This window comes from Anser brachyrhynchus (assembly GCF_964034855.1).
Source record: "Anser brachyrhynchus genome assembly, chromosome: 3".
NCBI classification, from domain to species: domain Eukaryota; kingdom Metazoa; phylum Chordata; class Aves; order Anseriformes; family Anatidae; genus Anser; species Anser brachyrhynchus.
In genome coordinates, this window is record NC_137696.1 from 9,391,852 (window position 1) to 9,407,747 (window position 15,896).

Genomic DNA, 15,896 nt, shown 5'->3' on the forward strand with positions numbered 1-15,896 from the left:
TATACCTCACTGAATGAAAACCGATTCTAGAGAGCCCAGGAGAAATCCAGCCACACTTCAGGCAGTCACAGCCGCAGCTCCATGCATGTGCAGGGCTAGCACAGAGGAACCCGTTTGCTTCCATGGCTCATCTTTATCTGATTTCTTCCTCTCCGGGTTCAATGGCTGTACTGAGAAGCACGTTCTCATTTATACAAATAACATTCTAGTTCTTTAATTAAAATGCAGCTTAATCAGAAACAATTGAACAGGCATCACCGAGGCACAATACAGAACAGCTTGTAACACAAGCCGCAGTATTAGGGCTGTTGACGATTTTCATTTGTTTCCTTATTAAGGAACATAAATGAGGCCTTAAGTTATTTGGAGATGCTGAAAGAATATAGGTATGAGCACTTGGTGAGTTAATCACATCCAGACAGAAGACTATTGGTAATTTCTTTAATTACAGTACAACTAATCAAACACAGAAAACTCAAAAGAATTGGCTGGTTCCTATGGATTAGGCTGCAGGGGTCCCATCTAATTTCAGCGACTTAACCCACAATTTCAAGTAATGTATTTCAACTCGAACTCCAGAACAAAAACCAAAGCTGTATAGCAGATGGTGAGGTTACCATACCATTTTCTGTATTTTTATTTAATACAGCTACAGCTGAGGTTTGGTGGAAAGAGAGTATTAACAAAATTATCAAATGCAGTCTTTCTATGGCGTTAATACAGCCAGTTTAATGTGGCTGCACAAAATAAATTCATAAATTCTTAAAAGCCAACTAGTTTCAACCTTTGTCCAAAAGAGTAAGTGTAGCTGTCAAGGAAAATGCAGATGTATAAACTGCTTCTTTTGTCTGTTTTACAGCATTATTGTTTAAGACTGGAATTTATTTTCTTTATATTACTACTTCGTTATGTTTATTTAGGTTTCTTCATGTTTAAAACAAATTACTGTAATTAGCTTACTATTTTTTGTGAATTGTAATCTAACTCAATTTAAAATCATTTTTAATATGAATTTTTCACATTTCTAAAAAGTCTTTTTTATAAAATATTTATACTTGGCTAATTTTGACATCTAGAAAAGAATGAGAGCAGTTAATCAAGAATGGAAATCAGCTCCTGCTAGAGAAGACCTAAAGAATCTTAAATGTATTCACAGTGACACATGGAATAATAATTACTTTTACATGGCGCTATAATGGAAGAGGTAATAGGGTGTATTACAATGCATGAAAATAATACCCTGTCTTTAATCCAACATATGGTTTTCATGAAAGATGAACTTAAATTACAGAGCAACCATGAAAAAAATAAAAGCTAGCAAGTGAACAGAGGGACAGACAATTTACTACCTTAATATGAATACAGAAGGAAAAATATCTATCTGGCAAAGCCTATTCACACAAGGATGAAAAGTTAACTTTCAGGGAAGTTCCCTTGATTAAACAAAACAGTTGGAAAGAATGTGAGTGCAGCCCTTTGCTCTCTCATCTTAAAACAGAGGAATTGCCCAGACTTTTCAGAAGCCTCCAGGTTTTCACGGGTACTTTGTCATATGCATTTCTATCCCTTGGTTCTCCAGCAAACTTGGTATCCTCCTGCTAAATCTCATTTATTGTCCAGCCAGTTCTCACCTTGAATTTCCTAGGAGCTTGCTGACCTCAGGTGCACACATTTAATTCTTCTTAGCTAATTTATCTTATCCTTCTTTTCAGCTAATTCAATTACTTCGTGATTAGTGAAAGAAGACGAAGAAAATAAAACTAGCATAACATTAATGAGCAGAGTCAGGAAATTCACCTAAAGGTTTTCCTGGGAGATGTCTTCAGCGGACCCCAATGACCTGAGAAACAAAGGGGGATGTTGGTGCCGTCCTCCCGAGCTGTCCTGGCACAGCAGGACCGGTTGTGCTCCGCTGACATCCACTTGAGCTCTGGCTCAGCTTGCAGCCAGCACATGGGACATTGCCATGGCACAATGGCCATTGGTCCTCTGCCCTTTTGCTAGTTGTTGGTGCCACCTTGTCGTTCCCTCTCCCTGTTGCTGTGGAGCGCTGCCGCTGCCCAGACACCAACTAAGGTACATTGGTGTACAAACAGTACTGCCGTCTGCATCTGCTGATATCTTCCACCGCTACGTATTCATTAAATATGGATTAGAGAAGCAATCAGAGCATTTAAGAAATAATTACTGCACACTGGTTTCTGCAAAGGAATGTGGCTTTAGTTAGGAGGTCATTATAGGAGATCGCTTTTCATGACTTCTGTAGAAGGAACAATCACAGTAGTAATAATTAATGTGTAATGAGAGGTCCCAGTCCAGCCTTCTTAGTTATCTGACTCTGGCTAAGATTTTCAAGAACACAAAAAGAACTTCTTCAGATAAATACCAATTCAGAATCAAATAGTTTAGCCTCTAAGTACAAGAAATGTTATTTTCTCTTATAAAAAGAGTTTTAAAACCTTCTTGGAGCAAACTAAATGAGGAAGAAGCCTCGCCTGTGACTGACAACACAGACCTCTTCCAACATGGATGTGAACACCTCTTCTTTTTGGGGAAATTGTGTAATTTCCCTGAATACAAATTGACCAATTAAAAATATAGGAAGAATGACACTTCATCTCACACAGAAAACACATGAAAACAAAGACACGAGTGCTCAGTGAAGGCTAGCAGCCGTGTATGCCACAGAGAGCTGAAGACAGAACTGACAGTTAACTCAGGAATTTGCTTGCTCCAGACATGTTGGTTTTGGATTAACCAACTTAAGATGTAGTAGTGCATACGAATCCAGTGAGGGAGGCTGTTCTCTGAGATTGTAAAGCCCAGGAGCAAGGAGTGACTTGCTGCACATGCATTCAGGAGGAGCTTTGCTGACAAGTGAAAGGTTTAATCAAATACACAGACGGTACCCAAAATGTTTGGGCAGAGCATTCCTTCTACTATCTGTGCACTTAGCTACGTATGTTCCTTGTACTCTTAGAAGAGTCCCCTTTGTTTTAGTTCCAGCCAAAGAGGATTTTCTCTCTTCAGCAAAGAACGCAGAGGCAAATTCTGCTGATCCTGGAGCGTTAGGGAGGCATCCAACAAGTTTGTTTAATTGCACTGCTAAAAGACCTGCACTCCTGCAACTTCAGAGCTGTCTGTATGCGGGGAAGTAGTGCTCTCCTGCAACCTCCTCCAGTTCAAAGAGGATTGCACTTCTAGGAAACACCACCAAACGGTAAGCTGTACACTTCTGCAGTACCGCAAGGTGAGACACAACATTTAATCCTGAAATGAAAACTCCAAAAAAAACCATGTGCTCATGAAGATTTAAAAGTTGATATGCAGCTGTAGCAAGCTAAATGCAATTTTGCAGCACAAAGTAGACACTGTAAAAAATATTAAAAGGCACCATTTTGGACCATTTAAAGTTGCTAAGGACACATGCACAACACAGATTACCTGGGGTGGTTCACATTTCTCTAGCTGTCCTTTAATATCACATAATATTGTTATCTCCACTTCAACTAAATGATTCCACAAAATGTGATTTCAGATAAAGTGTAATGGGGAAAGCTGATGAACCCTGCAAAAATAAGCATTCTGTAAAGATGAAAATGTTTCCGCTATCGCAGACAGAATACAGTAAATCCTACTTACAGCTGGAACAGTGTATCATGAGATGTTATTACAGAGTTTGCCACATGGTACTGCAGCAGCTTTAAATATTTCAGCAATCAGAGAAGGTGCTGCCTGGTGCCACGCTCAGATTCATGCAGGCACTCATTTAGGGATTAGCTGAAGAACCAAGTACCTAAAACAGCTTGAGAAGACTCGAGCTCCAGAGCACGTTCCGAATGAAAAGTTTTCTACCCTGCCTCAAGAAACTGGATTTTCCTCAAGCAGCAAATCAGGATACCCCACCTTCTCCAGCACTGTTGCAGCTCCGCTCTCTTTATGTTCTCTAGTGCTACCATAAGCTTGGCTTAAGCCTTGACTGAAGCGGTCTCTGTTTTTATTTAACAGCTGGGCTTTTGGAATTAAGTGATCACCAAAAGGCTCAGCAGTGAATAGGAATGACTTTGGCTTAACAGGGAAGTACAAATTGTGATTAATGAAGACACATCCACCCTGTGCCAACAGGATAAGTGGTACTTGCACAGGCATTGAATACATAAACAATTCTCAAATCCAATCTTTTAATTAAAAAATCATAAAAAAAGATACTCAGGTAGAGATGACTGCTTCATGCAATGTCACAGATCATTTTATTGCTTAAGTCATTGAAACATAATTTTAAGCAGCGCCTTCTTGTTTGGGCACCACACTAGAGGGGATCCTATAGCATTCACATGGTGTTGGGTAGTGACTACTGGGTGAAGCACCAAGTGTAACCAGCGCTGAGCTGTCACTGCCCCTCTGTTGCGCATGGCGGTACAGGGCTCTGTGCTGCTCTTCTGAGGCTAAAGCACAACCAAGCTGCTCCACGTAAGGCAAGGAAAAAGGCCTTGCCTCCCTTCATCCACAGGTATAGGAAGCTCTTCCAGGGACTATTTGCTCCCTGTGCCTGCTTGCTGCTGGCTGGCACGAGGGCTCAGAGAGGAAGCACAGGTGTTCTCCTGGCACTGAGCAGGACCTGGGACAGCCCTGCGTCCCTGCTCCTGCAGCACCACATCTGCTGGGCAGCATGTCCCACCAGCAGTAAGCGAGGTCCTGTTAGGCTGTACGGCACGAGGCAGCTATTTCGGGTGCACTGCAGTCACTCTGCACGGCGCTGCCTATCTTGTAGGCATCAGCTTCACGACCACTGTTAGGAAATTTGTTGAAGGAACAGCATTTCCTAGCAAACTCTCCCAGAAACAAGGGTTCCAGTATAACTGTGGTCAAAACCTGGTCCAAAGGAAGGTATGCTTATTTATATTCTGAAGACAGCTTTGAGCCCTTAGTATCTTGTTTTCCATATTAGCGCTAACAAAGCGTGCCTTTTCCGAGGCTTGCTAATGAACCTAGCACACTTAGGAAAAAATTTAAAATATACAAACAAACTCACTGTCAGATGGGTTTTTCCAAGGCCTGGACTGAAACTCACAGAAATAAGAAATAAATGTTATAACCCTCCAAATCTATTACAAACTCTGATGAAGAAAAAAAAAGAAAAAAAAACTTGATTCTTGGGCCAAATCTCCCAGCTGCTTTTGCAATTCATAACGGGTCTGGCTGAAGAGTTAGTTCATTTTTATAAATCCAGTTCCTTTTTGCAAAAAATGTTACTTTAATAACATTCAAATCCTGATTATTCCAAGCTTAAAAACAAACTTTGTTGAAAGACGGTGCCTTTTCCTGCAATGCACTTTCACTTGACACACACAGAAACAACTCCCTGGTGTTTCTTTAGGAAATTGTGTGCCCCTTCCAGAAGTGGCATGGTTGCTCAGAGATTAGGATGAGCATATATGAGAAGAAAATTAATCAATCAAGATAGAAAGATAAGGAGACTAAAATTATGGTGATCAGTAAAACTGTCAAAGAACGCAAAATAGTAAAGCTCCAGAAACTACACACATCAAAATCCAACTAATGGGTGATCAATCAATGCAAGATCCAAACCGACAACATTGCTCCAAATGCCAAAACATATGAGTGTCAATTTTTGAAAGATATATTTCACTGTATTTCCTGTATTTCATCAACGCTAATCAGCACTGGATTCTCAAGGAATCTTCTGCCTTCTGGCAGGTATAACATTTTCAATGATTCAGTAGCTAACAAACATTTCTGTTCTCCTTATAAACTCATAAATAGCACAGATTTTATACCTAAGCTGTTGTAAGCAGAAATCAGAAAACATTTCTGCACTCAGTTACTCATGCAATTGTGTAACTTTTGGGTGCAAATACACGTGCGAGCTGTAATCTGACTCACCTGAACATGTTCTCCTCGATGTTCGAATTTTCCTGTCAAATTACACAAAAATAACCATATAGGAACCGAATGTGTTTCTCAGAAATGCATACGCTAGGTTTGCCACAAAGCCTTTTTCCACTTCCAAGCTCCATTACTCAAAATAGCTATAGCTCTGAAGTATTGCCAAGAGGCTGGCAAGACACAAAGCAGCTTTCACATGCGAGCTGCAGCCACTTGTTTCTCACCTCCTAAGCGACAGTGAAGGGGTCTGGAGAGGTCTTGACCAGATTAAACCTTTTCTCCACCATATACACCAGAAGTCTGTAGGCAGCTACTTCTCGTAATACGCTCATCTTTTCAGCACAGATGGTGTACTTACAGAAGTAAATGTTATAGCTTCTGACATTTTATAAATTTCATCCCAAGGACAGCACAACAGATCTCGGCCGGGGTATATCTAATGCCATGACATACAGTGAAACAACACCTTTCAGTTCTCAAACAAGTATGCACAGTTTCGACTGATGAAAAGTCAGGAAATAAGCTAAAATGCATCACATTAAATCACACCAGCATTTGCTTGTTCTTGAAAGGAGAAGCCTCCTTCAAATTATGTCACCTGAAATGGGAATTATCACCAGAGAGATTTAGATGGAGGTTTAGCTTCATCAGAACAAGCTCTCCAGCTAGTCCTTGTTGGGAGGAAAGCTTCCCATGCTCCCTGAGCACATTTTTGCTTTCTAATGTATAGCACAAGCCACAACCCCCTTCCTGTTCTCTCATGCTAACATTAGATGAGAGGCCACCTCAGTAAACCAAATCTTTGCGAACTTAAGGGAGGACAAAGCCAGCACAGACTCCATCATACAGTAAACCCTCCTCGGTCTCACGAAGTCCTGTACCATGCTATGATGGGAACCGAGTGCCATCGAGCACACACAGGAACACGTCATCCTGAGAGTGAAACAGCAGCAACCTGGAGCTCAGAAGCTCACGTCTCCTCTCCTCAGAAGCCAGATCTGTGGTATTTCGTGGAACAGGGCTCCAGGCCAAGCACCAGCAGACCTATGGGACGACGAGGACTTTGAGAATTCCAGAGTTTGCTGCTCCAAAAATATACTGTTTGACCAGCCTGCTGTCAGAGCGATTCCTACTAAAACAAACATTTAACATGTGCAAATACTAAAAGATGAATTTCCTGTTTGAACAGTCAGCACAACAGAATAGTGCCAAAAGAATCATTGCAACATCTGTCAATGTAACCAACCAGCTACCAGCCAGAAAACAGGACAACCATGCTCTGTCATCAAGAGACAGAAAGAACGTCCCAGCAATGCCTTCCTGTATCCCAATTCTCCCACAGAGACGAATGAGTAGCAGGACAGGGTGCGAGTAAGACTGTCACTGCCATCTCCTGCCCTTCCCTTCATACCCAAACAAGGCAGTAAGCAGCTTAGGAGCAAAAGCACCTTTGGTACTGAGCTCAAGGACCACACAAATGCAACAGAAGAACCATTCTCTGGTCAGTGACAAGTTTGGGATTCATTCCCCTGCCATTGCTCTGCCCTCCCCAAGGGTGCACCGGGGCGCACACACTCACAGTTTCCCTTACACATCTGAGTTAACAGAGTTTACGAGCCCGGCCAAATGTCCACAGCAGATATGGAAAGGCCTGGGGATAAATATGAGGACCACAGCCGCTAACTACAAGCCATCCTTAGTGTCACGTGGCCTCTTACCACACGGTCACAATGCATGCATGGGAGAAAGATTTCCCCTGGCTTATCCCATCTTCTGCGTATTTGATGTAGCGGACCTAACACTCTTTGAGTGTCTTTTTTAAATGTAAACAGGGAAAAATAACATTGCACAATGAACTCAAAAACTGGCCTCAGAGATAACCAACCCAATCTCACGAGCCGTCAGCTCTCCCCATTACACAACGTTAACAAGAAGGCAATGCAGTAACGTACTTAACGATACTCCAGCACCAAAGAGAACAACAATTTTGGCAATGTGGTCCTTACACAATCTGTAAGACAAGGTGATTACGACGTGCAGCAGGACACCCTCATGCCCGCAAGATGTTACTGCACCAGGAGAAACGGTGCTGATGTGGCAATGGGGTTGGTGGGGCACTTTTGTTGGGTTGTTTTTTTAAACCTATTTGAGGAACCAAAAATTCCTCATCAGCCTGAGTACCTGAAAATAAGTACAGCTGTGTGCAGTGAAAAGGTAAAGGTTATCAGCTTTCCAGCCATGATTTAAAAATGATGTATAAAACCAAACAAATGCAGATCTAAACAAATTAAATCTAGTCCGCTTTGACCAGCCACTTGAAGAACCCCCTCCAGGTTCTAGAAGGACAAGGCTTCTACCATAAGTGGCCAGGGGAAAGTTCCCTTTTTGAACTTGGTGCTGGTGGAAATCAGGTGGAAGATCTCCTGAGCTGGCTCTTGCTGTTGCAGCACATGGAACATGCCAGAGTACACCATAATATCTCAGCTAGAATATGCTGGAGCAAGGCCAGCAGCAGCAAGATGACTGATTTCCAAATGCTCTGCCCCTCGATACCTGTACCAAGCCTGCAGAAAGAGAAAGAAAAAGCTCCCTGCTCTTCCAGCTTGTGTGCCTGGGATCTGTACACGTGAATGGGGCCTTAGCTTCCCAACCCCTTTTTCCTGTTTCTATTTTAAACTAAAAGGAACTCGAGAACTTGTAGCACAAGGCACGTCCATAAATCTCTCCCAGCTCAGGGCATCTAAAGTGCCAGCACAAAATGGTGTATTTGCAATTTGTTGCAGGTTTGCTGACTGCTACTTGTAACATTGTAAAATCACAGAAAGTAAAAATGGAAGGAAAAAAAAGCCATTTCCACACCGACTGACACCTGCATTAGTCTATCCAACATTTCCAGTGTTTTACACTGTCCTCAGCCTACTTGTACGAGCTGGAGATTGCAGTTCCCCTTGTTTCCTTTGGGAAACCACCCCCAAACATAATCCACCTCATTTACAAGAAGCTCTTCTCAATATTCAAGCTCGGTATTCTTTTTCTTTTAATTCTGCCTTACCAGTCTTAATTACGCTTTTTCCCTCCTAAATTGCTCCTTTATTACTTTGATACATAATGTTCTCCCTTTCACTGATAATTAGTGGAACAGTTACATTCCGTAAACCCCAACGTCAACACAATAAATTAATGGAAAAAATCTGTAAACCGTTAGCTACATAAATAAAATAATAAGAAAAAAAAAAACACCACCAACAAAAAACCCTTCATAATTACATTCCTACACAACAGCAAAACCTGTCTTGATAGTGTGGATTCAATTATCGGAGATAAAGTTCAGAGGAATAAACCCCCAGCACATCTTTAAACGCAGGGCATAGCTGCAGAGCAGTTTCCTGAAGCCACGCCACGCGATTCAAAGCAGTTAAATCCAGCTGGCTGAATGAACCATACAGCTGTGGCTTCCCTCAGCTCTTAAATAAAATATTAGGGTGTGTTTCTATTGTTTGTTAGCTGTCATCAGCCCATCTCTCAGCTGACGGAGGTTAAAGGCTATGTAGATTCCTGGGACAGCTGTTTGGTAATTGTCACAGCCAGTTACTTGGTAACCCACGAACAGGGATCTCAGGAGGTAGGTTCTTGGTTGCTAAGCGATAAATTCAGGTAAAATAACCTTTTTCTGGATTTTATTGCAACTACAGCCTCCAACTGTATAGTCCCAAGCTATTTTATTTTTTCTTCCCAGGGATGGGATTTAAAATTATTGCTGAATAACTTTTCTGGGATCTCATGCAGCATTGAGGATGGGTTAAATGAAGTGGCACTATATCCCACTCCTATTTAAATGGATAAATCCACAACAGACTTCCTACAGCATGTTGCGGTGTGTGTAGTTAATTTGCTGGATATAACAGAGTGATTTACACAACAACAGGCTGAGGAAAGCAGAAAGAGAGACAGGCCCTCCTGCAGAAAGGACTTTGTGTTGTTATTTCCTTCTCTTTCATCTTTTATTTATTTATTTATTTATTGAGAAAATGCAACCTACAGGTTTGAGCTGAGCCAGATGCTTTTGTGACTAATGCTTGCTAAGCAAACCACCAAAGACCTCTCTGTCCTTGGCAGCATTATAGGGGTCAAACTTCCCCACGTACATGGTCCTCTAGCAATTTTCCCACATGTGTGTCGCAAGCAGGAGCTCTCAAACATCATCCCAGCTTCAGTGCCAGATCTTCGTGTAATTTCTTCACCTACAAAACAGAGATACTATCAAGCATTATTTTTCTGCATCACAACCTTATTTATGAAGGCCTTTGAGGATGAAAGTCTGCTCTTGCCCAACAGACACATAATTTGCTGATGTGTCATTAGCAGAGATACAGCTGTGCACAGTATGGCAAGGCACTGGCGACGGGTGAAAGGAGACAGGGGTCGCTTGGCCCAGGCTGTCGGCAGCTCATCCTAACTCCGGATGCGGCATCCACGTGTGACCCCGAGGGGAGCACTGTGGGCTGATGGCTTCCCAAGGTCGTGGGGAAAAGGGCAGCTGCTCTGCCGCTCTGCTCGGGGAAGGGTTAATGGCCCTGACTGCTTCAGCTCCATCTCACACAACCGCAGCTTGCAGTTCACATGACTGTCTGTTCTTCTCATTTGTATTTTCTACAAAGATATCATTATTAGTTGCTACAGGACAAATCCTTTGACCTCTTGTCATTGTTATGTATTAATTCTCATGTCCATCTGCAAGGACCAATGCTTGTCTTCCTTCAAGAGAGAGATGCAAAAAGAAGCTGGCTGAATTGGCTTCACTAAATTCACCTTGCCATTACGAAGCAGGCCAGAAAACAGCTATGGTTAGGGGTTGGTGCCCAACAAAGCTTCAGCATGGGCCTCGGGGTAGGTTCTGACCACCATCTACGTGCATCTATCGGTAAGCGTGAGTGACTGCCAGGAGCGCCAGCCTGGGGAGCAGGTGGCTCCCCTTTCCAGCAGGGTCTCAGCAGTGTGGCAAAAATCCCATCACACTTCTTGGAACTGGCCGCATCCCCAGAGAGCGGCGGGCACAGCCTCTCCTATAGGATCTGCCGGAGGACAGTGTGTTGGTCCATGCTCTCCAATGACACTGTTTTCTACTTTCTTTCTGGAAACAACTGGCAATGTCAAGATGATTTTCCACACACACTGGAAGGATGGCTGCTGGACTATCGTGTGACTTATGTTCCTTTTGAGGGGAAGAAATCTACGCTGTTCCCTTGTTCATAACTCGTAAGTGTATATAAAGCATTTCTGTGGTGTGTGCATACAGCATCTGCAGGCTTTTGACCAAAACGCCCCAGAGCTGTGACAGAAACACACCTTGGTTAAGGAGAGTATCATAGGCTATAGGAAAAATATTTTAACAAAGATAGGCCAACCACTTTATGAATGCCCCAACCTCCAGGCTGGGTGACTCCATGGAAACATAAATAAGGGGATAACGCCCTACTGAAGGTGAGTCCTAAAAGCTTGTGAAACTGGCAATTTCTGAAAGCATTTTCTGTCCTCATACTCTGTAAGAAACTGATGAAACACACTTGGTAATATTCAGATTTAGACAAGTACTTCTTTAGTGTCTTTTCTCTATGTAATAACCACTGAACTACAGGTGTTCTGCTACCCTCGCGAGCCAAATAACCCTTCTTTTTTATTAATAAAGGTTAAAGGAGTGAACTTAAACCTTGGCTTGAATGACTAATGTACAGACACATACCAAACCCCTTTTGTCGGAGCCACTGTCACAAAGATAACACAACAGTTCTCATTTGAATTACTACAAAAACTACCACTGAATACAGAGGTCTGGCCCACATGTATACAGAACACAGCAGAAAAGGTTACGGTTTCCAGAGGGACAAAAGGCTCATTTTGCACTGGTACTACACTTCTGGTGAAGCAAGAAGCTCATTTGCCGAAGGCAAATTTTCCTAAGCAAAAAGAATACGAATCCAAAATTCATGTTTCCCACAGTCTTGCTATTTTTCTTTTATTTCAGGTTACATCTTCTTACATATCAATTTGATTAAAACCATTGCAACATACATTTGTACCAAAACACGTTTCAGTAAGAAGGCAATTGCCCCAGCCTAGCCCGCCTGGGGGAGATGGCTCACTCCAGCATGACCCACGGCTCAGGTCAGGCAGGCAGGAGCGCAGCCAGCTCGGGGAAAGGCTGGTCAAACAGCCCAGCCCCTGTTTCCAATTAGAGGACCAGCAGCACACCACGTTTTCAGCTCCTGCATGTCCCATACAGCAAGAGAAGGTGTCAGTCTGGGGATTCCCTACTGATAACTTCAGCTTTATCCTCAATTCCTCCAGCCCCAGAAACACAAAAGCTCTAAAGGTGTATTTTGTTTAAGGCACTTGATTTGCATGCAAACAATAGACAGAAAATATCAGCTGCTTTCAATGTGCAATTGGCAGAAATTGCGTACAGTGACTTAAATGGAGACCACGCAACATTTGGTGGAACACCAGAGTCTAAAGGCAGTGTAGATGAAAACAAGAACTGACAGTGGCTTTCAAATGCAAAAAAAAAAAAAAAACCAACAACGTAAAAGCAAGATAGAGTAATTGGGGATGGTAGGAGATAGGCACGGGTCACATTTTTCATTACAGGCATTAAAGAAAATTCACAGTCGTTCGCATACATCACATTTAAAAGTGTTAAAAGTTGCAATCAGATGAAATACAATAATAATGTACTCCCATCTCTAAACCACCCATCCCAATCCATTTTGCTTCTTCAAAACAAGGGAAAATGGTGCTTTCTGAAAAAAAGAAAATACTGTCTTCTGTGCAAGCTGAAGCTGAGCCAGCACCTATAGAGTCAATGAAAGCATTCCTGTTGACTCCAATATGTTTTGGATCAGGCTCTCAGTAAGACAGACTCTTAGACCAGGGAATTGTCAGTTACTGAAGTAGAACATCTCATAATCTGCCTCATAACCCAGGCTTCCTGTTCCTCAAAAACACTTTTTTGAGGAAACGAGGTGCCATCTTTGTGAGACATTCGCAGGCAGCTTTGAATGCTGAGGAAAACTAACTCATTGCAGCAGTCATACTGATAAGGGGTTAGCAAATCGGTTTCAAAATGCTACAAAGACCTATCACAAGAATTAAGCATGCTGCTATATTTTTGTTATGCAGAAAGAAATTGAATGCCCCTTTTTCTACAGCATGTTATCATCCTATGCCTAGGACTCATTTCTTCCCTTGAAATGCCATCATTTTCATATTGTTCTTTATCTTTCTGTTCATGTTTCAGAAGACAATTAAACTTCTAATAATTAAGCAATGCCTTCCTCCGACTGGCCAGGCCCTGCTTCTGTTTACTTATTCTCCTGCTGCTTAGCCACTAAGCCTACCTAAAGCAGTAGTGATTAAACAAGCCACGACTTTTCGGGACACAGGCAAACATAGAGTAGAACAGGGAAGGCGCAGATTTTTAAGTCACAGAAACCTTAAAATAGCACCCTCCTCGCTTGTCATTTTTGTACCTTGACAAGATCTCAGGCAAAAAATTTTGCATTTTCAGTCTCACAAAAACCATGGGTTCTCCAGCAATGAGGCAACGGAAAAAATCAATACTTGCCATGTACCATGTAACCAATAGAATAAGGGCAATGATTTATGTATGGATGGATGCAGACTGAATCAGCTGGGGCCTCAAACAGAGGGAGAGAGAGAGAAGGAAAGAGAGAGAGAGAAAGAGAGGTGTGGGGGTGAGCCGGACTGCAGTGATTATTCCTGCACTATGGCCAGATTTTTTTTTTTCTGCAGCAATAATCCCCCTCTCTAGCACTGCAGGACATAGAGGAAAGACTAGCAATGTGTGGAATATATGATGGACCAGCTTTTCGCTTTTGCCTCAGAATAATGATGCTATGTTGAATATTAAGGTACAGTAAAAAAGGAAGAATGATATATGCTCTGCAGTCCTTCAATCTTCCAGCTACCTCCACCCTAATAAAGACCAATCCAGTGGGTCAACAAGCAATAGTTTAAAGAGAGTCAAATTATCAACAGGATAAAATGTACCATCACTGCTTCATGACAAGAAAAAGCAGGAAGGGCTTACTGAAGAGAACTACTGTATACCCCAGGAGTTTCTGCTGAGAATATAGTTTTGTAAATTGGATTACCAGGGATACAGCACTATAAGGTATTTAATGACTATGGTAACTTTTAGGATATCTAATACTGCTGTTGATTTAAAAACAAAACTATCAAGATAAAGATTTACTTATCTGTTTGTGTGATGCAGGATACCAATAAACACTTATCGAAACTATATTCTATGCTTTGTTGCTGCATTATTACTAAATAGCTAGGAGATGACTTTAAAGTGACAGAAATTTGCTACAGAAATGTCATACTATTTTATAAAAAATATCTCCTCTGTAGTGTTTGCAAATTGCTAAAATAAACTGTAAACATTTCTGCAATGCCTTGGATATTCAGCCTGTATTTACGTTTCTGAGAATCAGATGTTCATTCAGTACTTTCAGTATTATAGTTTGCCACGAAGTAATCTTGTTATAACTAATATTTCTGCCGCAATTACCATTAATGACTGAATCAATTCTCTTTTCTCTCTATAACATGTATGTAACATTTAAACCTCGGTATTGGCAGTCTTTCTCTTAAGAAGCATAATATTCTCATATAATGCTATAGAACAATAGGAGGCCACTAGTTAAATGCACTGGTTATGCAATGTTAGATTAATTAAAGCTTTAAGAATTGTAGCTTATTTGAAAGCCCTGCATTTTATGTATGTCTGTGAATTTATCAGGTCAGAATAACGTAGAAATTATTTCACTTCTGACTTTCCACAACATATATATGATTCCATGCTAGCGAGATTAATCATTAGCTACCAAACTACATTTTTATGTTTTATGGTTAAAATAGCAATGAACAGATTTAATTTAAGTAAAAATAGGCTTTAGGTTTTAAAGAATGTGACTGCATGTGACCAGACTTTGGACTTGAATGAAAAATATTTCTGACTATTTTGCTTTGCTATTACCTACCTACCTTTTTTATGTAAGTTATACTATGCTTAGCATAACATAACATACACCTGTATGGTCATATCAAAATAACAGTGATGCAATAAAATAATATCCTACAAATAGACTTTGTATTTAATTTCCCATTCATTTGACAATGGCAGACAATATATTTCAGAGAATGAAAGTATGAAACACATTACAAAGCAGAGTATATACAGCTCATTAGTAAGTCAGGCAGAAAATCCTTTTTGTGGCAAACAGGAACAACTAATGGTTCTAAGATCCTCGAGTCCTCTATCTTTATTAATCCCCAAATTGGAATGCAAACATTTCATGAATGCAAATATTTCTCAGGCCTTGGAATTATGTTAGGCTAAAATGGAAAAAAGCTTCAGCATATGTACCAAAATTAAAGCAGGACAGAAGACAATCCACAAGTGAAGGTGAAGACACCTTAACAACAGCTTCTAGTACACACATAGTATGATGTGCATAATTTAAAGGGATTTCTCAAACTTCTCAAAGTATTGAAAACAGAGCAGGTTATCAATATGCTTACCTTTGAGTAACACATGGTAATTCTTCTTCTGCTTTCTTTCTCTTACAATAAACACAGCAGCAGAAACTCCACAAGTACAATGCTGGACTTCCATGAATTTTGTTCTGAGCTTCAGCCAGAATACCATGGACCTGGAGCACTTGGAAATGAAGATGGATTAACATGAGAACCTGGGCACTACCCCAAGGGAGAAAGCACAACAGTCAACGAAACAGGTAATAGCTCCCCACAGCACCACAACCAGGTGAGTTATCTGAGCAAACAATGCTTTGGAGCCAGTGACGTGGAAATTATTGCTGAAAATTAATGAAAGCACATTGCCTTGATCCTGGACCTGCACTGGTTTCATAAGTTGAAATACAAGCTTGCATACTGAAAGAAAT

At 41.3% G+C, this 15,896-nt stretch overlaps 1 protein-coding gene and 1 long non-coding RNA gene across 12 annotated transcripts in view; one reads left to right on the top strand and one right to left on the bottom strand.

The window, feature by feature from the left end:
• Positions 1–15,896, bottom strand: part of CCDC85A (coiled-coil domain containing 85A) — a 231,256-nt gene that overhangs the window by 122,159 nt on the left and 93,201 nt on the right. For all 11 annotated transcript variants that reach the window (XM_080587533.1, XM_080587518.1, XM_080587530.1 and 8 more), the window contains one exon: positions 15,514–15,652. In XM_080587533.1, coding sequence (XP_080443659.1) covers positions 15,514–15,652 — 139 coding nt within the window. Of the gene's footprint in view, positions 1–15,513; positions 15,653–15,896 lie in introns of those variants that run through there.
• LOC308193192 lies at positions 7,998–12,089 on the top strand. The gene is made up of 2 exons (XR_013949455.1): positions 7,998–9,529; positions 9,644–12,089. It is a non-coding gene; the product is annotated as an uncharacterized lncRNA (long non-coding RNA).